The sequence below is a fragment of the Brachionichthys hirsutus genome, chromosome 8 (assembly GCF_040956055.1).
Source record: "Brachionichthys hirsutus isolate HB-005 chromosome 8, CSIRO-AGI_Bhir_v1, whole genome shotgun sequence".
Taxonomy (NCBI): domain Eukaryota; kingdom Metazoa; phylum Chordata; class Actinopteri; order Lophiiformes; family Brachionichthyidae; genus Brachionichthys; species Brachionichthys hirsutus.
Genome location: NC_090904.1, coordinates 1996407 through 2012864, shown reverse-complemented (window position 1 = coordinate 2012864; position 16458 = coordinate 1996407). Strand labels below are relative to the sequence as shown.

Sequence of the window (16458 nt, the reverse complement as noted above, 5' to 3'; positions counted from 1 at the left end):
TCTGTTATATAAATGTCTTAATCTTAACCCACGTGCTCCTCATTGACTACGCAGCCACGAAGGAGAACAAAGAACCGGAAGAAGGGTTAAGAAAACCCTTACGGTGTATCTAAACAACAAATAACACATAAAAGTGAAAATAGTATGAAAAACAAAATAATAAAAGCTAATTTAACACAATTCTGTGTAATTTCTAACCTTTTTGGCTGCGGTGTCGGGAGGGAGGGGGAGGGCAGGGTTATTCCTCTGAAACGGACTCCCCGTCCATAAAACTAAAACATAAATGTTTGAGTTTGGACTTTTGTTTTCCGGCCCCTCGGTTGGTCAGCAGTTTGGTTCTGAATTCTGAACTCAGCATGACATTCGGGACTGAGGGGGAAAATATTTCTATTAAACCTTAGTATGCTCATCCGGATACTGATCTGTGTACTTTGTGCAGGATGCAGGATTAGTGCCTGTGCTCAAGATGTCCATCCACCAGCCGTTCACCATGTTCTGGCCTACAGACGAGGCCCTCAGGTCCTTACCGCCTGAAAGACAGCTTTGGCTCTCGAGCCCCGACCACCGAGACCAACTGGCTGCCACTGTGAAGGCTCATATCATCCGAGGTGCCCGGGTACGAGGACGATTCGATGAATTCTTACACAATCAATCAATCTTCTCCTGCTATTGGTTGTAATGATGTAAACTGGTGAGAATGCGGTTTGGGCTCCTCACACCGTCTCCCAACTCTGAAACCATTTCCTTTTTGAGCTTCTACTTTAAGAAATGGATTAGTAAAATGTATCTATGTGTCTATGTGTTTGTATATGTAGATGATGGGTCTCAGTCAGCCCAGTAAATACTCAACATCCCGCACCATGCATGGATCCACCATCAAATGTAGCTGTGACAAGACCCTGGTGGTAAGGAAACACAGCATCTGTATTTGACCCATCATTGAACAGCAGTGAGCAACTCTTACTGTGGATGGCGCCGCTCGTCCCCCCCCCCCCCCCCCCCCCCCCACACACACACACACACACACATACACACACACATACACACACAGCACTGCTGGATCACACCAGTCATCGTTCCTCTGGGACACACACGCATATTAGACTGGTCCAGACAATCAAACAAACTGGGCCACACCAACTTGCTCGGCATTGAAAACACCCTAAATGTGTTCTGTTCTGTTCTATTCTCATCTGGATCTGTAACAATAGTGGAGTGTTTTAAAAAGGAATTGAATTGGTTTGTTGGCATGTGTTTGTTCTCACAGGGGGCTGTATTGATCAATAACGCAAGGATAGTGGAACGAAACCTGGACTTCAAGGAGGGTACAGCCTACGGCATTGACCAGTTACTGGAGCCTCCGGGCCTCGGAGCGTACTGCGACACCTTGGAGAACAAAACCACTTATGTTGGTAGTATTCATACTTTTTAATACCATTTTAATGTTTCATTGTGCCTTATTTAGTGGCATTTGGCGGTGTGTTTGCAGGCTGCAAGCGAAGGATGACCCTTTGTCTTTTTCCTCTCCTCCGATGACTGATGAAAATCTGAAAATTGAGCGAGACCCGTCTTTTCAGCGAGTGTTTGCTTTGTCCGTTCTCGGCTGCTGCAGAAACATGATGGCAGTCAAGCGATCTTGCTTCCTCTGTGCAAATAGGGAAAATGTATCCTAACATAACAAAGACACAATCAATAGAAAGAATAATAATTGATCATTTTGCATGTTGTTGAAGAGGTGTACAGGACACATAGAAATCCCTTGTTTGATTAAAATACAGTTTGTCACTCTGTGCTGTGATGTTTTGATAACTTTTAGAACGTTATTGGTTTCTGCTAGGTATTGTGTTATTGCCAATACAGTATCTATGTCTTCATTAGATTTAATAAATGTAAGGTATTGAGGAACAGACATGCTATTGACGGGACATCGTCCAAACGGAAGCACGGAGACAAATCTCCTGGCCTCAAATCCCGCTTGTCAGGGTTTGGAAGCTAATATAAATGTGGCATCACTGAAAATGAGACCAGCATCATCCAGCGTGGGCTGAATGTTGTCTCCTAATCAGACCACATCTACCCCAAAGTCCAGTCCATTGGCTGGACCCCACCTCAGCCGCTGGTGAGTCAGTGAAGACATATCGTTCCGTCAGTCCGTCTGTCTGTCCATCCATCCATCCTTCCGTCCATCCACCCATCTGTCTATCCAGCCGTCCATCCATCCATCAGTGGCTGGGTTGTGGAGGCTACAGTCTCAGCAGGGACCTCGTACGTCCCAGCTCTTCCAGGGGGATCCCGAGGCGAGAGAAAATGGGTCCCACATCGTTTTGGCATAATTGCACTGACTCAGTGTTCATCTTAGTGACCTCCGACTGACATAGATCTGAGTCATCAACACCGAGATGAATTGCAGCGTATCAATTCTATTTCATGCTTGTTCAACTGGTGTTGCTTTCATTCTTAAATTTATGCAAGCTTTTATTTTTCAATGTTTCAGGGGCGCTGTGGAAACTGCTTTAACCCTCCATCTTGCTTCCCTAATCTCCAAGACACAGTGAGATTTGCCATCTACCAAAATGCAAACATTAACAAGCAGTACTATAGAGCATGGTGATAAATGCCACTCCCACCCTCTTCCAGAGAAAGGTGGAGACTTGTATGAACGGTCGCTTCGGGTATACGGGCATGCGCTCTCGTTGGACTCAAAACTTGGGCAATCGTTTCCAAAATGGACGCTGCAAGCGAGTTTGCCAGACCGTTTTCTGGGCCCGGAAGTGCTGCAAAAACCACTACGGACCAAACTGCCAAGGTAAGGAGGGAAAGCCCAGAAGGAAGATGCTCCTGTCGTTAGACATTAACTTCACCTCACCCCAGATGCCTGGGTTAGCTTGCTTCCCCCAGATTTGGCAGTGCTCAATTTTTCTGTGGTGCCACAAATGTAAAGAATGTTCTGAGGGTGGTGCTAAAGGACATATATATATATATATATACTGGTATATATAGTTCACATGTGTATGTGATGAACACTGTGCAATCAGGTCATTTCTTTCCAAACTGCAAATTAGAATTACAATAGAAATACAATAATTAGGCCCGAGTGCCGATCTAGGCGCAAGGGGCGGGGCTATTGCTTTTGCAACGCAGAAGACGACAAGTTGACGAGCGCAAATTTGCTGATTTTTGGTTAGTGGGAGTAAACCGGCGAACCCAGAGAGAGAAAATGCAAACTCCTCACACAAAGGATTCAAACCTGGTACCTTCTTGCTGTGAGGCGACAGGTCTACCTGTCTTATCAATGATCCGGAGAGAGTCGTGATGACTATCTCCGTTTCTGTCCCCCTAAAAGGTGTTTTTTTCTTCACTATATTACTTGACTCCATCTCTTTCCTGTATGTTTCAGTTTGTCCAGGTGGCATTGGCGCCCCTTGTAGCAACAATGGTGAGTGCGGAGATGGTCCGCAAGGTTCAGGAAGATGCAGATGCCATCGAGGATACAAAGGAGAATCCTGTGAATTGTGTTCCTTCGGCCACTATGGCCCAAACTGCACTGGTAAGGTGAAAACAGAGACTGCAATGTAGTATGATTGTAATTTAAAATCATCTTCCAAATTTGTGTGTGTGTAGTAGTAGTAGTATAAATATAGATACATAGAATAGAGATGTGAACTGCTGGGCGATCTTGATAGACTTTTATCTAGACAGAGAATGGCCTACTCAATATGAAACGACTGTTAAATTATTTGACGATGATGATTAATATATTTATTAGATAGAACATTAGAGTCCAAGTACAGTCACACAGTAGCATATATTACTTTATGTGATTCTGAACACCATTTAAAAATGGTTTATAAATCATTTATCAACCATTTATACATGATTTATACATGATTTATAAATATTTTTTTTAATTGGGGCAGGGATATAGTCTATGGTATGCCCATCACAATAAGAATCAGTTTATTGCCAATGAGGGTTCACAGACTAGGAATTTTCCTCGGTGAAGTCATGCAACATGTAGCAGTAATGACAATAATAAATGCAAGCTACAGCGCTATGCTGTAGCATACGCCCTAAAATAGCCTAAGTTACCAAGAATACATCACAAAAACGGCAGCATCAGGAGTGGATCCACAGACGTGTATTAGCAGCAGTAAAACTAGTATAATCACGCAGTGCAAACAGAACAGTGCAAGTTACCGGCAGTAAAATGTTCAAGAGTCCGGGACAGAATAATTAAGTGTTCATGAGTCTTACAGCCGAGGGGAAGAAGCTGTTCTTGTAGCGGGTTGTTATTCACCATAGCAGCTTGGTTCTAGCTTAGGGAAGTCTGCCAGCTGTCACTCAGTCATCCAGCAGACAGCTAGAAGGATGCAGCAACATGCTGATCAGCTGTTGTTTTTGTTTGAACGTTTCAATGATCCACTCAATGCTTCCAAATACAGAATATTTTTGCTGTGAATGGGAAGCCAGTAAAATGGTCGTAAATGTAATGAAGCTCTGACCAGTCGTTCCTGATCATGAATCACAACATATATATATATAACCTCCTCACATCCTCACAGATGTGTCTGAATGTGTCTGAAGAGAAAGGTTGCTATGTGTCGTCCTCAGCCTGCAGCTGTGGGATGCAGGGACAATGTGACGAGGGCTTGGACGGTTCTGGGCAGTGTGTCTGTAAGCCGGGTTGGACTGGTGAGAGCTGCCAAGTTGAGAGAGGTGAGTTTGCTGTTGGGATATGTCGAAGGGTCCATTTGAGAAATACTTTTTCAACAATATTTTAACTGTTTCCAAAAAATGCTGTCAGCCCCAAAACATCTCACAAAGGTTTTGGGGCTGACAGGGCCCCTGCCCCTTATGTCTACTCAATTAACGAGTTAAAAACTGGTATATATTTTTATTAGAAGTAAGTCGATCCATCTTCTACCGCTTATCTGGAGCCGAGTCCTGGAAGCAAAAGTCTGAGGAGGGATGCCCAGACGTCCTTCTTCCCAGACGCCTCCTCCAGCTGTTCCCGAGGCATTCCCAGGCCAACTGAGAGATATCGTCTCTCCAGCATGTCCTAGGTCTTCCCCAAGTCCTCCTCCCGATGAGACATGCTTGGAACACATCCCCAGCCACCTCAGCTGACTCCTCTCGGTGTGGAGGAAAGTCTCTAAGGGAGTGCCCAGCCACCCTGCGGAGGAAACTCATTTCAACCGCTTGTATCCAGGATCTTGTCCTTTCGGTCATGACCCAAAGCTCGTGATCATCGGTGAGAGGAGGAACGTAGGTCGACAGGTTAAATCCAGAGCGTCTCCTTTCGGTTCAGCTCCTTCTTCACCAAACTGTTTGGCAACCTGTAATCCGGGCTTCCTGTTTTTGGGATGCGCAACGGTGAACTTTGACACGTGTACACCTACTTCCTGGAGAGTGTTCTTAATCCAACTGTTGTGAAGGGTTAGGGTTAGGGTTAGGGTTGTACTCTGGAAAATCCGCTATGTTAACGTATTTCCGGTTATGAAGCCTGTTCATGGTCAGTGTTCGGTGAATCATCATGTCTCTTTCTGTCCAGGCTCAGTCCCAGACGAGTGCCAGCACTGCCATGCTCAGTCTGACTGTGTGCCGGTTGTTGGCTGTCAGTGCAAACCTGGGTTCCAGGGAAATGGAACCTTCTGCAGTCCAGAACCACGTAAGTGTTCTGCAGCTCAGGATCATTTATTAGCAGGAGACAATGAATTAATGCAGCCTTATTCTCGTAATGATTAGAGAGATTAATGTTGGAATTCATAAGGCAATATAATATAGCTAAATTCTTTCGTTTTGGCTGAACACCCCTCCCTCCCCCTCTGACAGAGTTCTCCTCGCAGCCAGGCCCTATCTGTCTACCCATAACAATCTCAAAGACAGGCCTCTGTGACTTTCACTGACTTTACACACACATGGACTCACACACAAGCACACACACTCCCCCTTGCTCTCGGCCTTCCATTCTACTACGCCCCTCACCTCCCCTTCTGTTCTGTCCTGCCCTGTCCTATATTTATCTCCGTAAAGACTGTCTTGTGTTGTCAAGACCTTGAGCATGCAGCCATATTGTCTGTGGAGGAAGCTAAGAGACTGCATGTGTATGCAAATAGTCAATGCCTAACCCTTATATCGAATGTTTCATTCCAAATCCAGTGCCACAGATTTAGCAATATACGGAAAATAATATATTATCATTTTCATACTTTTTAGCAGTTATATTATCTCTGAGACATTCTGTAAAGAAGTGAAGTGTGAGAAGTGTTTAGTAAACCCTTGCTGGTACTGCTGTTTGCTCTCAACATTGTTGATCAGCTGATAGTTTTATTAAACTCTCTGCAGCTCCAGACCTCTGCTCAGAATATAATGGAGGTTGTCACCAGAATGCAGACTGTAACCAAACAGGACTGCAAGTCAACTGTACCTGTCGTACTGGTCACCATGGAGACGGCTACTCCTGCCAGCCCATCAACAGGTGAGTGTGGTCTATCGTTTTATCTGAATTCAATTCAATTCAATTCAATTCAGTTTTATTTATAGAGCGCTAGATCACAACAGAAAGTCATCTCAAGGCACTTTACAGGATTAGCAGGGAAAGACAGAACCCAACTTGACCCACAAGAGCAAGCACTCTGGCAAGGAAAAACTTCCCTTTAACGGGCAGAAACCTTGGACAGAACCTAGGCTCATGGTGGACGGCCATCTGTCTGACCGGCTGGGTTGAGAGAGAGAGAGAGAGAGAGAGAGAGAATGGCAGGTTGGAGACGAGTCAAAAACAAGGATTACATTTACGCTACATAGTAAAACATTTAATGTGGATGTAAGATGTTCAGTTTATCATGTGACATGTTGATGCTGTGTTCAGATGCACTGAAGACCTGAATGGGGGCTGCAGTGACTTCGCCTCTTGCAGGTTTACTGGTCCAGTGAGTAAAAGACTTTGTGACTTTTACACCATCAACAAACTCCCAACTATATCGGTAGAAGGATTACTGGCCTGGAAAACTATCTCTAGTTTCAGACAGAGATAGAAGAAAGGATAATTAAATCATAGATGTAAGCATGATTTACTTCTTTATACTCATCACTCAGTGATTTGTTTCCTCCAGAATGAGCGTGACTGCGAGTGCCTGCCTGGGTATGTGGGTAACGGAATACAGTGTCTGGAGAAGGTGGTGCCCCCTGTTGACCGCTGTCTGGAGTTCAACGGAGGCTGCGACCCTGTGGCCACCTGCAAGGACCATCATTACCATGGTAACATGTTTTCATATAGACATACAACAGGAAGAACAACAGTAGCCTAAGATAAAAGTGTTTGTTGTGGTTCAGTCAACACAGCTGGAGTTTATCACCTGCGCTCTCCAGAGGGAAAGTACGAGATGAACTTTAGCCAAGCCGATGCGGCTTGCAAGGCCGAGGGCGCCGCGCTGGCCACCGTTAGGCAACTCGGTGATGCACAGCAGGTAAATCATTAGAAGGTGCATCCACAGCACCATACCTTCATTCCTCGACTGTGATAAGAGTGCTAATTAAAGGACATAAGAAGACAACAGATTACATGTTAAACGTCTCAACGTCTCAAATGCGATCTTCTCAGATATTACATTTACTATTCAGTCTTTTAAGGATATAAAGAACATCATTATTTATGATGTTCTGTGCGTTTATTATTATTTATTATTCATTGTAATCGTCCTACAATGCTGGTTACAATTTACAAATCGGGACCAAATAAAAGTTCTCGTGTTGTTTCCCAATGATGGAAAGATGAAGGCGTCATTCTTGGACTTCCCATCTCCTCTGATGCGTTACCGTGAAACAAGTTGATTGGGCTGTTAATATATAAATTTTATTGCGAGATTATATTCAGGAAATGTAAAAGATTTCTGTTGCCACCTCAAAGTTTAATTTGCTCTCCGTTAATTTTAATCAGTCAATCAATTTGATGAACTTTAGCTACGTTCCAAATAAATGGCATATATATAATGACATCAATTGATAGTAATCTTTATCTGCTGGTATTTAAGAAAATGATAACTGTACAAAAAAACGGTGTAAATGTTGATTCATTCATTTGACAAGCCCTACTGTTGATTGATCACGGTTTTTTAATCTTTTACTTTTACCTACCTGTCCTGATCACCATCTTCCCCTCTGTACGTTTTCTTCTCTGGTTAAGCTGGGGATGCATCGATGCGTAGCTGGCTGGATGGATGGGGGAAAGGTAGGATACCCAACCTGCTTCCCCTCAGCCAAATGTGGAGACAACCACGTAGGACTAGTAATGTACAAAGAACCCGTGGACAAGAGCAGCAAGTACGATGCATACTGCTACAGGCTAAAAGGTACTATGGCATAATCCAACTGTTATTTTTATCATGAAACGGCAGATTTCATCAGGCGCCTCCTCTGATTAAACTCACCACCAGGTAGTACCGTAATCCGTTTTACAGCTCTGCCCATTTCTTCACTCGAGTGTCTAAGACAGGGGTGCACAATATGACGATCAGTGGCTGTTAGACAAACATGCTGAATGACCTTAATCTAGAGCTGCAAGGAAAAGACAAAACAGTGATTAACACGATCAGCTCAGTTAATGCGTTCAAACTAAAGATGAAATATCACTCCTCAAAGTTCCAGCGCCATGATTTGGCAAATGTCCAGAACCTGGTGTCAGAACTGGAGACACAAGGGAAGGCCTGTGTGCAACTTGACAGCGCTCGCTACACGGAGCAGATTGACAATTGTCCGTCAGGGTTTGACAATCGCTTTCAAGACTTTTCTTTGATCGAGCCAGTCGCTACATTCATGTGCTATCCTTTTTGGGAAGATGCCCGAACCCTTCTGGAGTGGAAAATGTGATTTTGACTCTTCAAGCCGACATCGAACTGAAGTCAAGACCTGGTGGACAGTTCTGGAGGAAACGTCCCCCAACATGAGGACATGTGCTGCCTCCTTGACTGCATTATTCGGCTCCACTTATAGTATAGTGTGCATGATCAAGAATATTTTGAATTCAGAAGTCCACTAAGTCTTGACGCTGAACACTATGCATGTGTGTGTTTTTAACGTCAGACGCTTCGTGTGTTTGTCCGACTGGATACGTTGGGAATGGAGACTTCTGTAACGGTGTCCTGACCAGTGTCCTAGCAACACACGCTAACTTCTCTGTCTTTTACAAGGTGAGTTACAATGCTATGTTTCTATAAGTCGTGATAATATACAACATGTCTTTTGCATTAGCTGGTACCTACTGCATTCATTTCTCCACAAAACTGAATTATATTGTCCAATAATAAACGCGGGGGCTCAGCCCTGCAGCAACAGTGTGATGTTGTTACTCCACTTGATTTGATGCTCCATCTTACAAACAGCAAAGTTACATTTCTGGCTTCCAATTATGTAGTTTTTTAGCAAGTTGCAAATGTATAATGTTTGTATCAGAATGATTGTTGCTTGTAAATTGCTTGTGAATCTAAACCCCTCTCTCCAGCTGTTGTTGGACTACAGCGGCTCGTCCTATGAGGGCGGACAGCTTGTTGACTTCCTGTCTTCTAGGACATCTTTGGTCACACTGTTTGTTCCTCATAATGCTGGCTTCACCACAAACAAGGTGTTGTACACTGTTACTATTTTACTTGCCAGTCTGAATACATTCAGCAATAGTATTTTAAATAGTATTATTTAATATTTCACTGCTGTGTGTTACTTTCAAATTTGCCTGTCTTTTCTTTTTCACCATTAAATTTGCAATAAAGATGAATGCTCATTTCCCCGAGGAGCCAAACATACAAATCGTGTTACGATTTGTTCTGTCCTGAGTCCGCAGAATACACGAGTCTGTCTTTTCTTCTTCAGTCAGCATCAGGTATCATTCATTCATTGTCTCAACTGCTGTATCCGTTAGCTCTGCTGGCGAGAGGCGGGGTACACCCTGCCTCCTCCCACCACCGAAAACACGAGACTTCAGATATTATTATAGTATGACATCCTGACAGTCCCACTCGTTTCTATGATCAGTGAGGGTGGGGTTCGTTCTGACGAGGTAGTCTCCTCCTGAGCTCAGAAAAGAGTGACCCTCTCCACCTCCGTCCCTCACTACATAACGCTCTGCAAAGTTGAATACTTACATAAAGTGTTTGTTTGTGTGTTTAGACTCTATCTGGTAGGGACCTTGAATATCACATCTCAGCCAATCACAGCAGACCACTATTCAATGATCTGAGACACCAGGAAGTCATCCAATCCAGGCTTGGGTTCAACCTCAGCATCACCAATGGCAACGATGAGGTGAGACGCAGTCAGACCTCCCACCTCCGTGAATCCAATCAATAGATAGATACAGATATTGAAATCCAGTTACTTGGAAAAGTTATTTTTGCATTCATTTATTTCCCATCTCTTGTCCCTAAACGTTCTTTACTCAGAACTCTAAGCTGGTGAATGAGCGTCTGCTGTTGGATTGGGACATTCCTGCTGTAAATGGCATCATCCATGTCATTGAGGCCCCCCTGTCAGCACCAGCCATGCCTGTGAGTCACTAAGGGGCAGTTAGGGTAACGTCTCGCCCGGATTCTGAACCTGCAAGTCGAAATCATGCATAGTTTCAGGACTTTCAACGGAAACAAGACCGCAAGGGCTTTTTAGAAACTATTAGACAGGATGTTTGACTGTATTTGTACTGTAATACATGCTACTGTTTGACTGTACTTGTAATCTAACATTCTCTCTAATAATATATTCATCATCATCATCAGTCCAGGCGAGGCTGAGTCTTCGTACCATGTTTGGCTCACAGCTTTAACTTAAGCTGGGCCACCAGCAGACAATGGCCCATGTTGCCAAGCTCTGCTCTGTATACACAGCAGTTGGTGACAAACGACTTCCAGCGTCGAGAAATGAGGATGTGGTCTCGTGCCTTTCTGGTTCTGCCATCTGGGCTGTACCATGTCCAGTGATGGATGAGTTTCCGAGGAGACCAGGTGTCAGTGATACAGAGGTCGTCATGGTGGCAGAGAAGGTGAAGAAGGTTACTGTTGTTCATGGACCCATCTGCAAAAACTGTGCCGACAGATGAGCCGATCACAGCTGGACAGAGTGGCATTGGCATCTGTGAGAACGATAGTGATGTCATGTGGCGGGACTAGAGAAGTGTCCTCAGGCAACCTTCGTATCAGTGACATCTGTTGGGGCATAGGCGATGCCCTCGTATTTCTAGTAATTCACGTATGCTTTCGTTTGCCACTCCTGCAGATCTTCCATCATGCTTCCCAAAGCCACGCCTCCTCGAGCAGCACTTTGTCGGCCACCTTGGTGTCGGTCGTGCTGCTGTGTGTCCTGGCTGGACTCGGCTACTATGTTGTCAAGCACAAGACGGATGCCTTCCGCTTCCACTACTTCAGAGTGAGATATATTGACACACACACACGCACACACAATTGCTATGGTCTTACAGTCTAGTGGCAGCCTCTTTCATGAACCGGTCAAGGCTTTATTATCATGTGCAGAACAATCACAAAGTGAATTTGCTGACCATGAAATTCTTGTATCACAGGCTCCCTCATAAATGCTTAAAAAAAACAGTAGCAGATCAATTAAACTAGAGAAGATCCCAGCCTAAATATTGTATTAACAGCTTATACACAAAAGTCGAATAAAACACAATCAAGGATGTGCAAGCCTGAAGGCCGAGTCTTCTGCTGCAGCTAATGTTAGCATGTCTACCTCCAGCGCTGCATTTGTTCATTGATCTTTCCAGGAACACTTTTTTTGCGTCCTTGGGCAAGACACTTCACCCTCATTGCCTATGTGAATGTAGGGAGCGAGTGAATGTCAGTGGTCGTCAGGAGGACTGATGGCATGAATTGGCAGCCTCACTCCTGTCAGTCTGCCCCAGGGCAGGTATATCTGCCCCAGGGCAGCTGTGTCTACCCGAGAGCAGGAGCAGCATTCAGTGACATCACTGTTCAATCATTCCTGAGATCATAAGTCTATCCTTTCTGAAAAGATTTAAACGTGCGGGTTCCACCTTTTCTGGTTCAGTGATGGGTGATGTGGTTGCTCGCTGTACTGACAGCCTAGAGCTCATTGCTGCTATTTTCCTGACGACAGAATGAGGATGACGACAGCGTGGTCGGTGGCAGGAAGAAGCCGACGCTCCTCTCCATAGCAAACCCGCTGTACAGCGGCTCACAAACATTCACGCCATCCGAGGTGAGTCCATCAATCGGACAGTTTGTGCTCCTCACTAAACAGCTGAGCATCATATCTAAACTGGCAGAAGGCAAAGATTGTTTCTGCTTGATGTTACTAAGGCAGGCTACTAAAGCCAAGGTGGCACGGTGGCGCAGCGGGAAGCAAAGATGTTCTGGGTTTGATTCCTTTCTGTGCAGAGTTTGTATGTTCTTCCCCTGTCTGGTTTCTCTCCGGGTTCTCCGGCTTCCTCCCACCACCAAATCCTGCAACTTAGGTGATTTGATAACGCAGAAATTGTCTCTCGGCGTGCGTTTGAGCGTGAGACTGAGTGATTGTTGGTCTCTCATGCGGCCCTATAATGAGCCGCGTCTCATCCGGGGGTACCCGACGTTGTGCCCGAAGTCAGCTGGGATAGGCTCTTGCTGACCTGTGACCCTCAAGGTGGAGAAAGCGGCTGTCGACCAGGCGACTAGGATCATGTTTTATTTTCTAGCTTTCTTTACATTCTGGTGATAGAAGCAGATAAGATTATGCTCCATTTGAAGCGGCGGTTCCTGACCAGAATGCAAGGATGCAGCCTTCCGTCCTGTGCTGTGTTCATGCTTCCTGCTGCATGGACAGCTTTGGGTTTCCTTGTTTCAGTGTTTTCTTTCCTCCCTCCAGGACACAAATCTGGGGTTGGAGCCCAAAAAACCAGAAGAGCCACCAAAGATCCTTGACCTGGACAAGTAGCAGCAGAAAAACAAATATACAATTCTGTCGGGTTTCATCTTTTCCCCCCATTAATCAGAATCAGAATCAGAATCAGAACACTTTCATAATCCCATAAGGGAATTATATCAGCAACAAAATCACAAAACAAAACTAATGGTTGTCTGAGGACTAAAGCCAGATGCACTCTGGGAGGAGAACGAAGTCAATCGTTTGTTGTTTTGTTTTTTATCCACAATATAAATGTTTTTCTGGAATTTGTGGATGCACAGAGGACTGTTACCAACTCTGCAGTTCTACGTTTCTTTTAGCTTCTTCTAGCTCTTGATTTGACTTTTTCTGGTTTTGTGTGGCAGCGACAATAAATATCTGCGTGCATAATCATCAGAATCGGAGTCTACTTCTTTTCTTGCAGCATTTAGGTCCGGTATGGTCAGGCCTTCGGGGGCACTCAGTCCCCACATGTTTGTGTATGCAGAACTTTAGCTGACTTTTTGCTTGAGGTTTTGTAAAAATGTGCATGGCAGAGAGCACTCACCATTTCATCACACTCATCATTTGTGCACGGCGGTAGATGTAAGTTAAGGTGGAGCTACTAGCATGGACTAAACTCCGCCGCTCAGATCGACCTACTCTTCCGTGTGGATCGTAACCATCTGTCGGGGAAACGCGAGGAGGCCTCTGCATCTATATCAACAAAGGTTTGTGTACGAACTGTTCCCTGGTTGGCAGCCACTGTTCTGAGACAGTAAAACATATGATAGTCAAACTATCTTCCACAGACAGAATCCTATACATCTCCTTGTTTTTGACTCTCCTACGACCTGCCATTCTCTCTCTCTCAACCCAGCCGGTCAGACAGATGGCCGTCCACCATGACCCTCGGTCCTGTCCATGGTTTCTGCCCGTTAAAGGGAAGTTTTTCCTTGCCTCCGTTGCTTGCTCTTGTGGGTCAAGTTGGGTTCTGTGTTTCCCTGCAGGTCTTTACAGGAAGGCCCTATAGACAGGAAGGCCATGCAGACAGGAAGGCCCTATAGACAGGAAGGTCCTGCAGACAGGAAGTGGTAAAATCTGCCCAGAGGATCTCAGAGAGCAGCCTACCCACCATCGGTGACATTTACAGCAGGAGGTGCAGGAAAAAGGCAACCTGCATCATGAAGGAGCCCACCCACCCTGCACATGGACTGTTTGCCCCCCTCCCATCTGGAAGAAGGTTGCACAGCATCAGGACCAGAACCACCAGGTTCAGGAACAGTTTCAATTCAATTCAATTCAGTTTTATTTATATAGCGCCAGATCACAACATAAAGTCATCTCAAGGCACTTTACAGGATTAGCAGGGAAAGACCTGCAGGGAAGGACAGAACCCAACTTGACCCACAAGAGCAAGCACTTTGGCAACGGAGGCAAGGAAAAACTTCCCTTTAACAGGCAGAAGCCTCAGACAAAACCTTTTTGGCAGATTAAAGTGTCTGCATATTCATAGTACATAATATTCTGTGGGTCCTGAAATATAGGGCAATTAGCAAAAAACGGAGGTACTCAGCGTATGTCAGCGCTGCCAGCAGCTGGTACTGATAAGTTGTTATTTTTTACAATAAGAAGTGTTAATACATTTTCTACCAGCCATTGACATTTTTTTATTGAACAAAAAACAAATCAATATAGAAAACACAATATAATGCAGGTGCTGAAATAATAAAGGTAGGAAGAAAGGACATGTTGGTAAATTTCAGGGTAATGGTCACTTATGCTTTTATCTCAAGTCTCTTAACAGATGGTTCAGGGGCTGGATCTGTATCACTGGAGACAAGTTGACCTGCAAGGCCTTCTGTGCTTTTCTGCGAGCCTCTTCCACCGACCGAGAGTCATCAACCTTTATCACTCTCCACCTTAAACTGTTCTTGTCCTTCCAGCCATTTCTCGGTCGGATTGTATTAAGTTCCTTGGGATCCTGATCATCCTGTTGGAATCCATAACTCCTCCAGCCATTGCTGGTCAGCTCTGTGCAAGTCTCTGAGAATGTTCTTCCTTTATTAGCATAAAAAACTGGGGCAGAATCTCCAATGAGGGCACCATCCAATCGGAGAGGACAGGACAGGCTCTTCTGGCTGAACAAGGCCACAGCTTTAGTGGGTGCCCCACAAACATTTTGGGAAGGCTGTAATGGTATCCCTGAAAGTACTGGAGGGACCTGTTGCTGTGAAATATTAACAGAGGATGTCTCTAAGGATGTGTGGATCTGGAGCCTGGCCGTGGGAAAGCCTGACAGACCTTTAATATTTGTCAGTTTGAGGCATGGCCGCAACTGCAACACCTCTGACACCTCTACTGTCCGACCGGGTGTTCTGCGGCAACTGAGGGTACATTTGTCCACTTGTAGCTCGGGAGGACGAATCCCTTGAATCCTTGGACTGCTCTTCTCAGAAATGTTCCACGATGGGTGGACCTCCCTTTTCCTTGTAAGGGGTTTCTTTCCTCTCCTCTTGGCAGTGGGTCTGACATTCCTATTAAGTGACTTCAACATCTCTTCAGTCAGGGGTCGGGATGTGCAGGAGCGATAGCCATACACATCTTTGCTACACAGCACAGTAGGTTTGTGGCCCTCTTCACTCAGATCTTGCACAAAGGTAAACAGTTCCTCGCTGGTTGAAAGGTCTCGGGACATTGGGTTGAGGATCTTCAGCGCATCCAAGAGGATGTTGTGCCCCGCTGAAGAGATTCGGGTCCAGGAATGAAGTGCCCTCTGCTCTTCATTGGCAAACATCAATGGCCGGTCAATCACAGGACCATGCACATCGTTAGCCATATTGTTAGTCCTGCAATGAAAACATAAAAAGTAATAAGTCACAGAACTACAAATTGACAACTAAATTCAATACCAATGATTATCTTTAGACACAATTTTGGCATTTTGAATAATTGCTACAAGTGCTAGTTACAATGCTACACTATGTTAAAGTGAATTTAGTGGTATGATGTTGCAACTACAAGTATGAGTGGGCAATCTGTTCAGCAACAGAAGTTATATCAACCCAACAATCATGATTACCTATATTTAAATTTTCAAAATGACCCATGGACCATTTTGAAATGCTATACGGACTATGTCTAGAACGAGTGACTTTACATTCAGCAAGCAGGCAAGACATGCTGCTGGTTCTCTCCTCACCAGAAGTCGTAATGAAAACTGCAATTGTAAATACTCCACCACCAGATGAGACAAACTAGAGACCACCGATTTACTGCTCATTGGAGCTAGTAACACTGTTGGACATGACACAAGCCAACTCAAAAGGTGAACAACGCCTCTGTGGACAAGACAACCTCAATTCTCAACTACAACTGGATAAAGGAAATGGATATTGCTTTATCACATTGTACAATGCTGAAATCTAATAGGCAAAACCACTAAGCTTGACTACATTACAACAAATATGGATACCGCTTCTGTCAAAAACAAAAAACTAAAAGATGATTCATATAGATCAGTGGTCCCCAACCACTGGGCCGCGACCCGGTACCGGTCTGTGAGGAATTTGTTACCGC

The 16458-nt window shown here is 44.8% G+C and overlaps 2 protein-coding genes across 2 annotated transcripts in view; one reads left to right on the top strand and one right to left on the bottom strand.

Annotated features, from left to right (window-relative positions):
- The window catches only part of stab1 (stabilin 1), a 41823-nt gene extending 28530 nt beyond the window's left edge, over positions 1-13293 (top strand). The window contains exons 51-70 of the mRNA XM_068742286.1: positions 440-616; positions 816-905; positions 1268-1408; positions 2495-2551; positions 2638-2806; positions 3398-3547; positions 4612-4716; positions 5552-5668; positions 6346-6478; positions 6869-6929; positions 7113-7257; positions 7333-7466; positions 8183-8348; positions 9079-9185; positions 9497-9616; positions 10159-10293; positions 10431-10535; positions 11257-11406; positions 12115-12216; positions 12862-13293. Coding sequence (XP_068598387.1) covers positions 440-616; positions 816-905; positions 1268-1408; positions 2495-2551; positions 2638-2806; positions 3398-3547; positions 4612-4716; positions 5552-5668; positions 6346-6478; positions 6869-6929; positions 7113-7257; positions 7333-7466; positions 8183-8348; positions 9079-9185; positions 9497-9616; positions 10159-10293; positions 10431-10535; positions 11257-11406; positions 12115-12216; positions 12862-12930 — 2433 coding nt within the window. The 3' untranslated portion in view covers positions 12931-13293. The remainder of the gene's footprint in view (positions 1-439; positions 617-815; positions 906-1267; positions 1409-2494; positions 2552-2637; positions 2807-3397; positions 3548-4611; positions 4717-5551; positions 5669-6345; positions 6479-6868; positions 6930-7112; positions 7258-7332; positions 7467-8182; positions 8349-9078; positions 9186-9496; positions 9617-10158; positions 10294-10430; positions 10536-11256; positions 11407-12114; positions 12217-12861) is intronic.
- A 1164-nt stretch (positions 13294-14457) lies between these two features.
- ccdc71 (coiled-coil domain containing 71) lies at positions 14458-15718 on the bottom strand. The gene has a single exon (XM_068741999.1). It carries the CDS (start codon positions 15716-15718, stop codon positions 14666-14668), a length of 1053 nt encoding a protein of 350 aa, XP_068598100.1. The 3' UTR covers positions 14458-14665.
- Between the last annotated feature and the right edge of the window lie 740 nt (positions 15719-16458).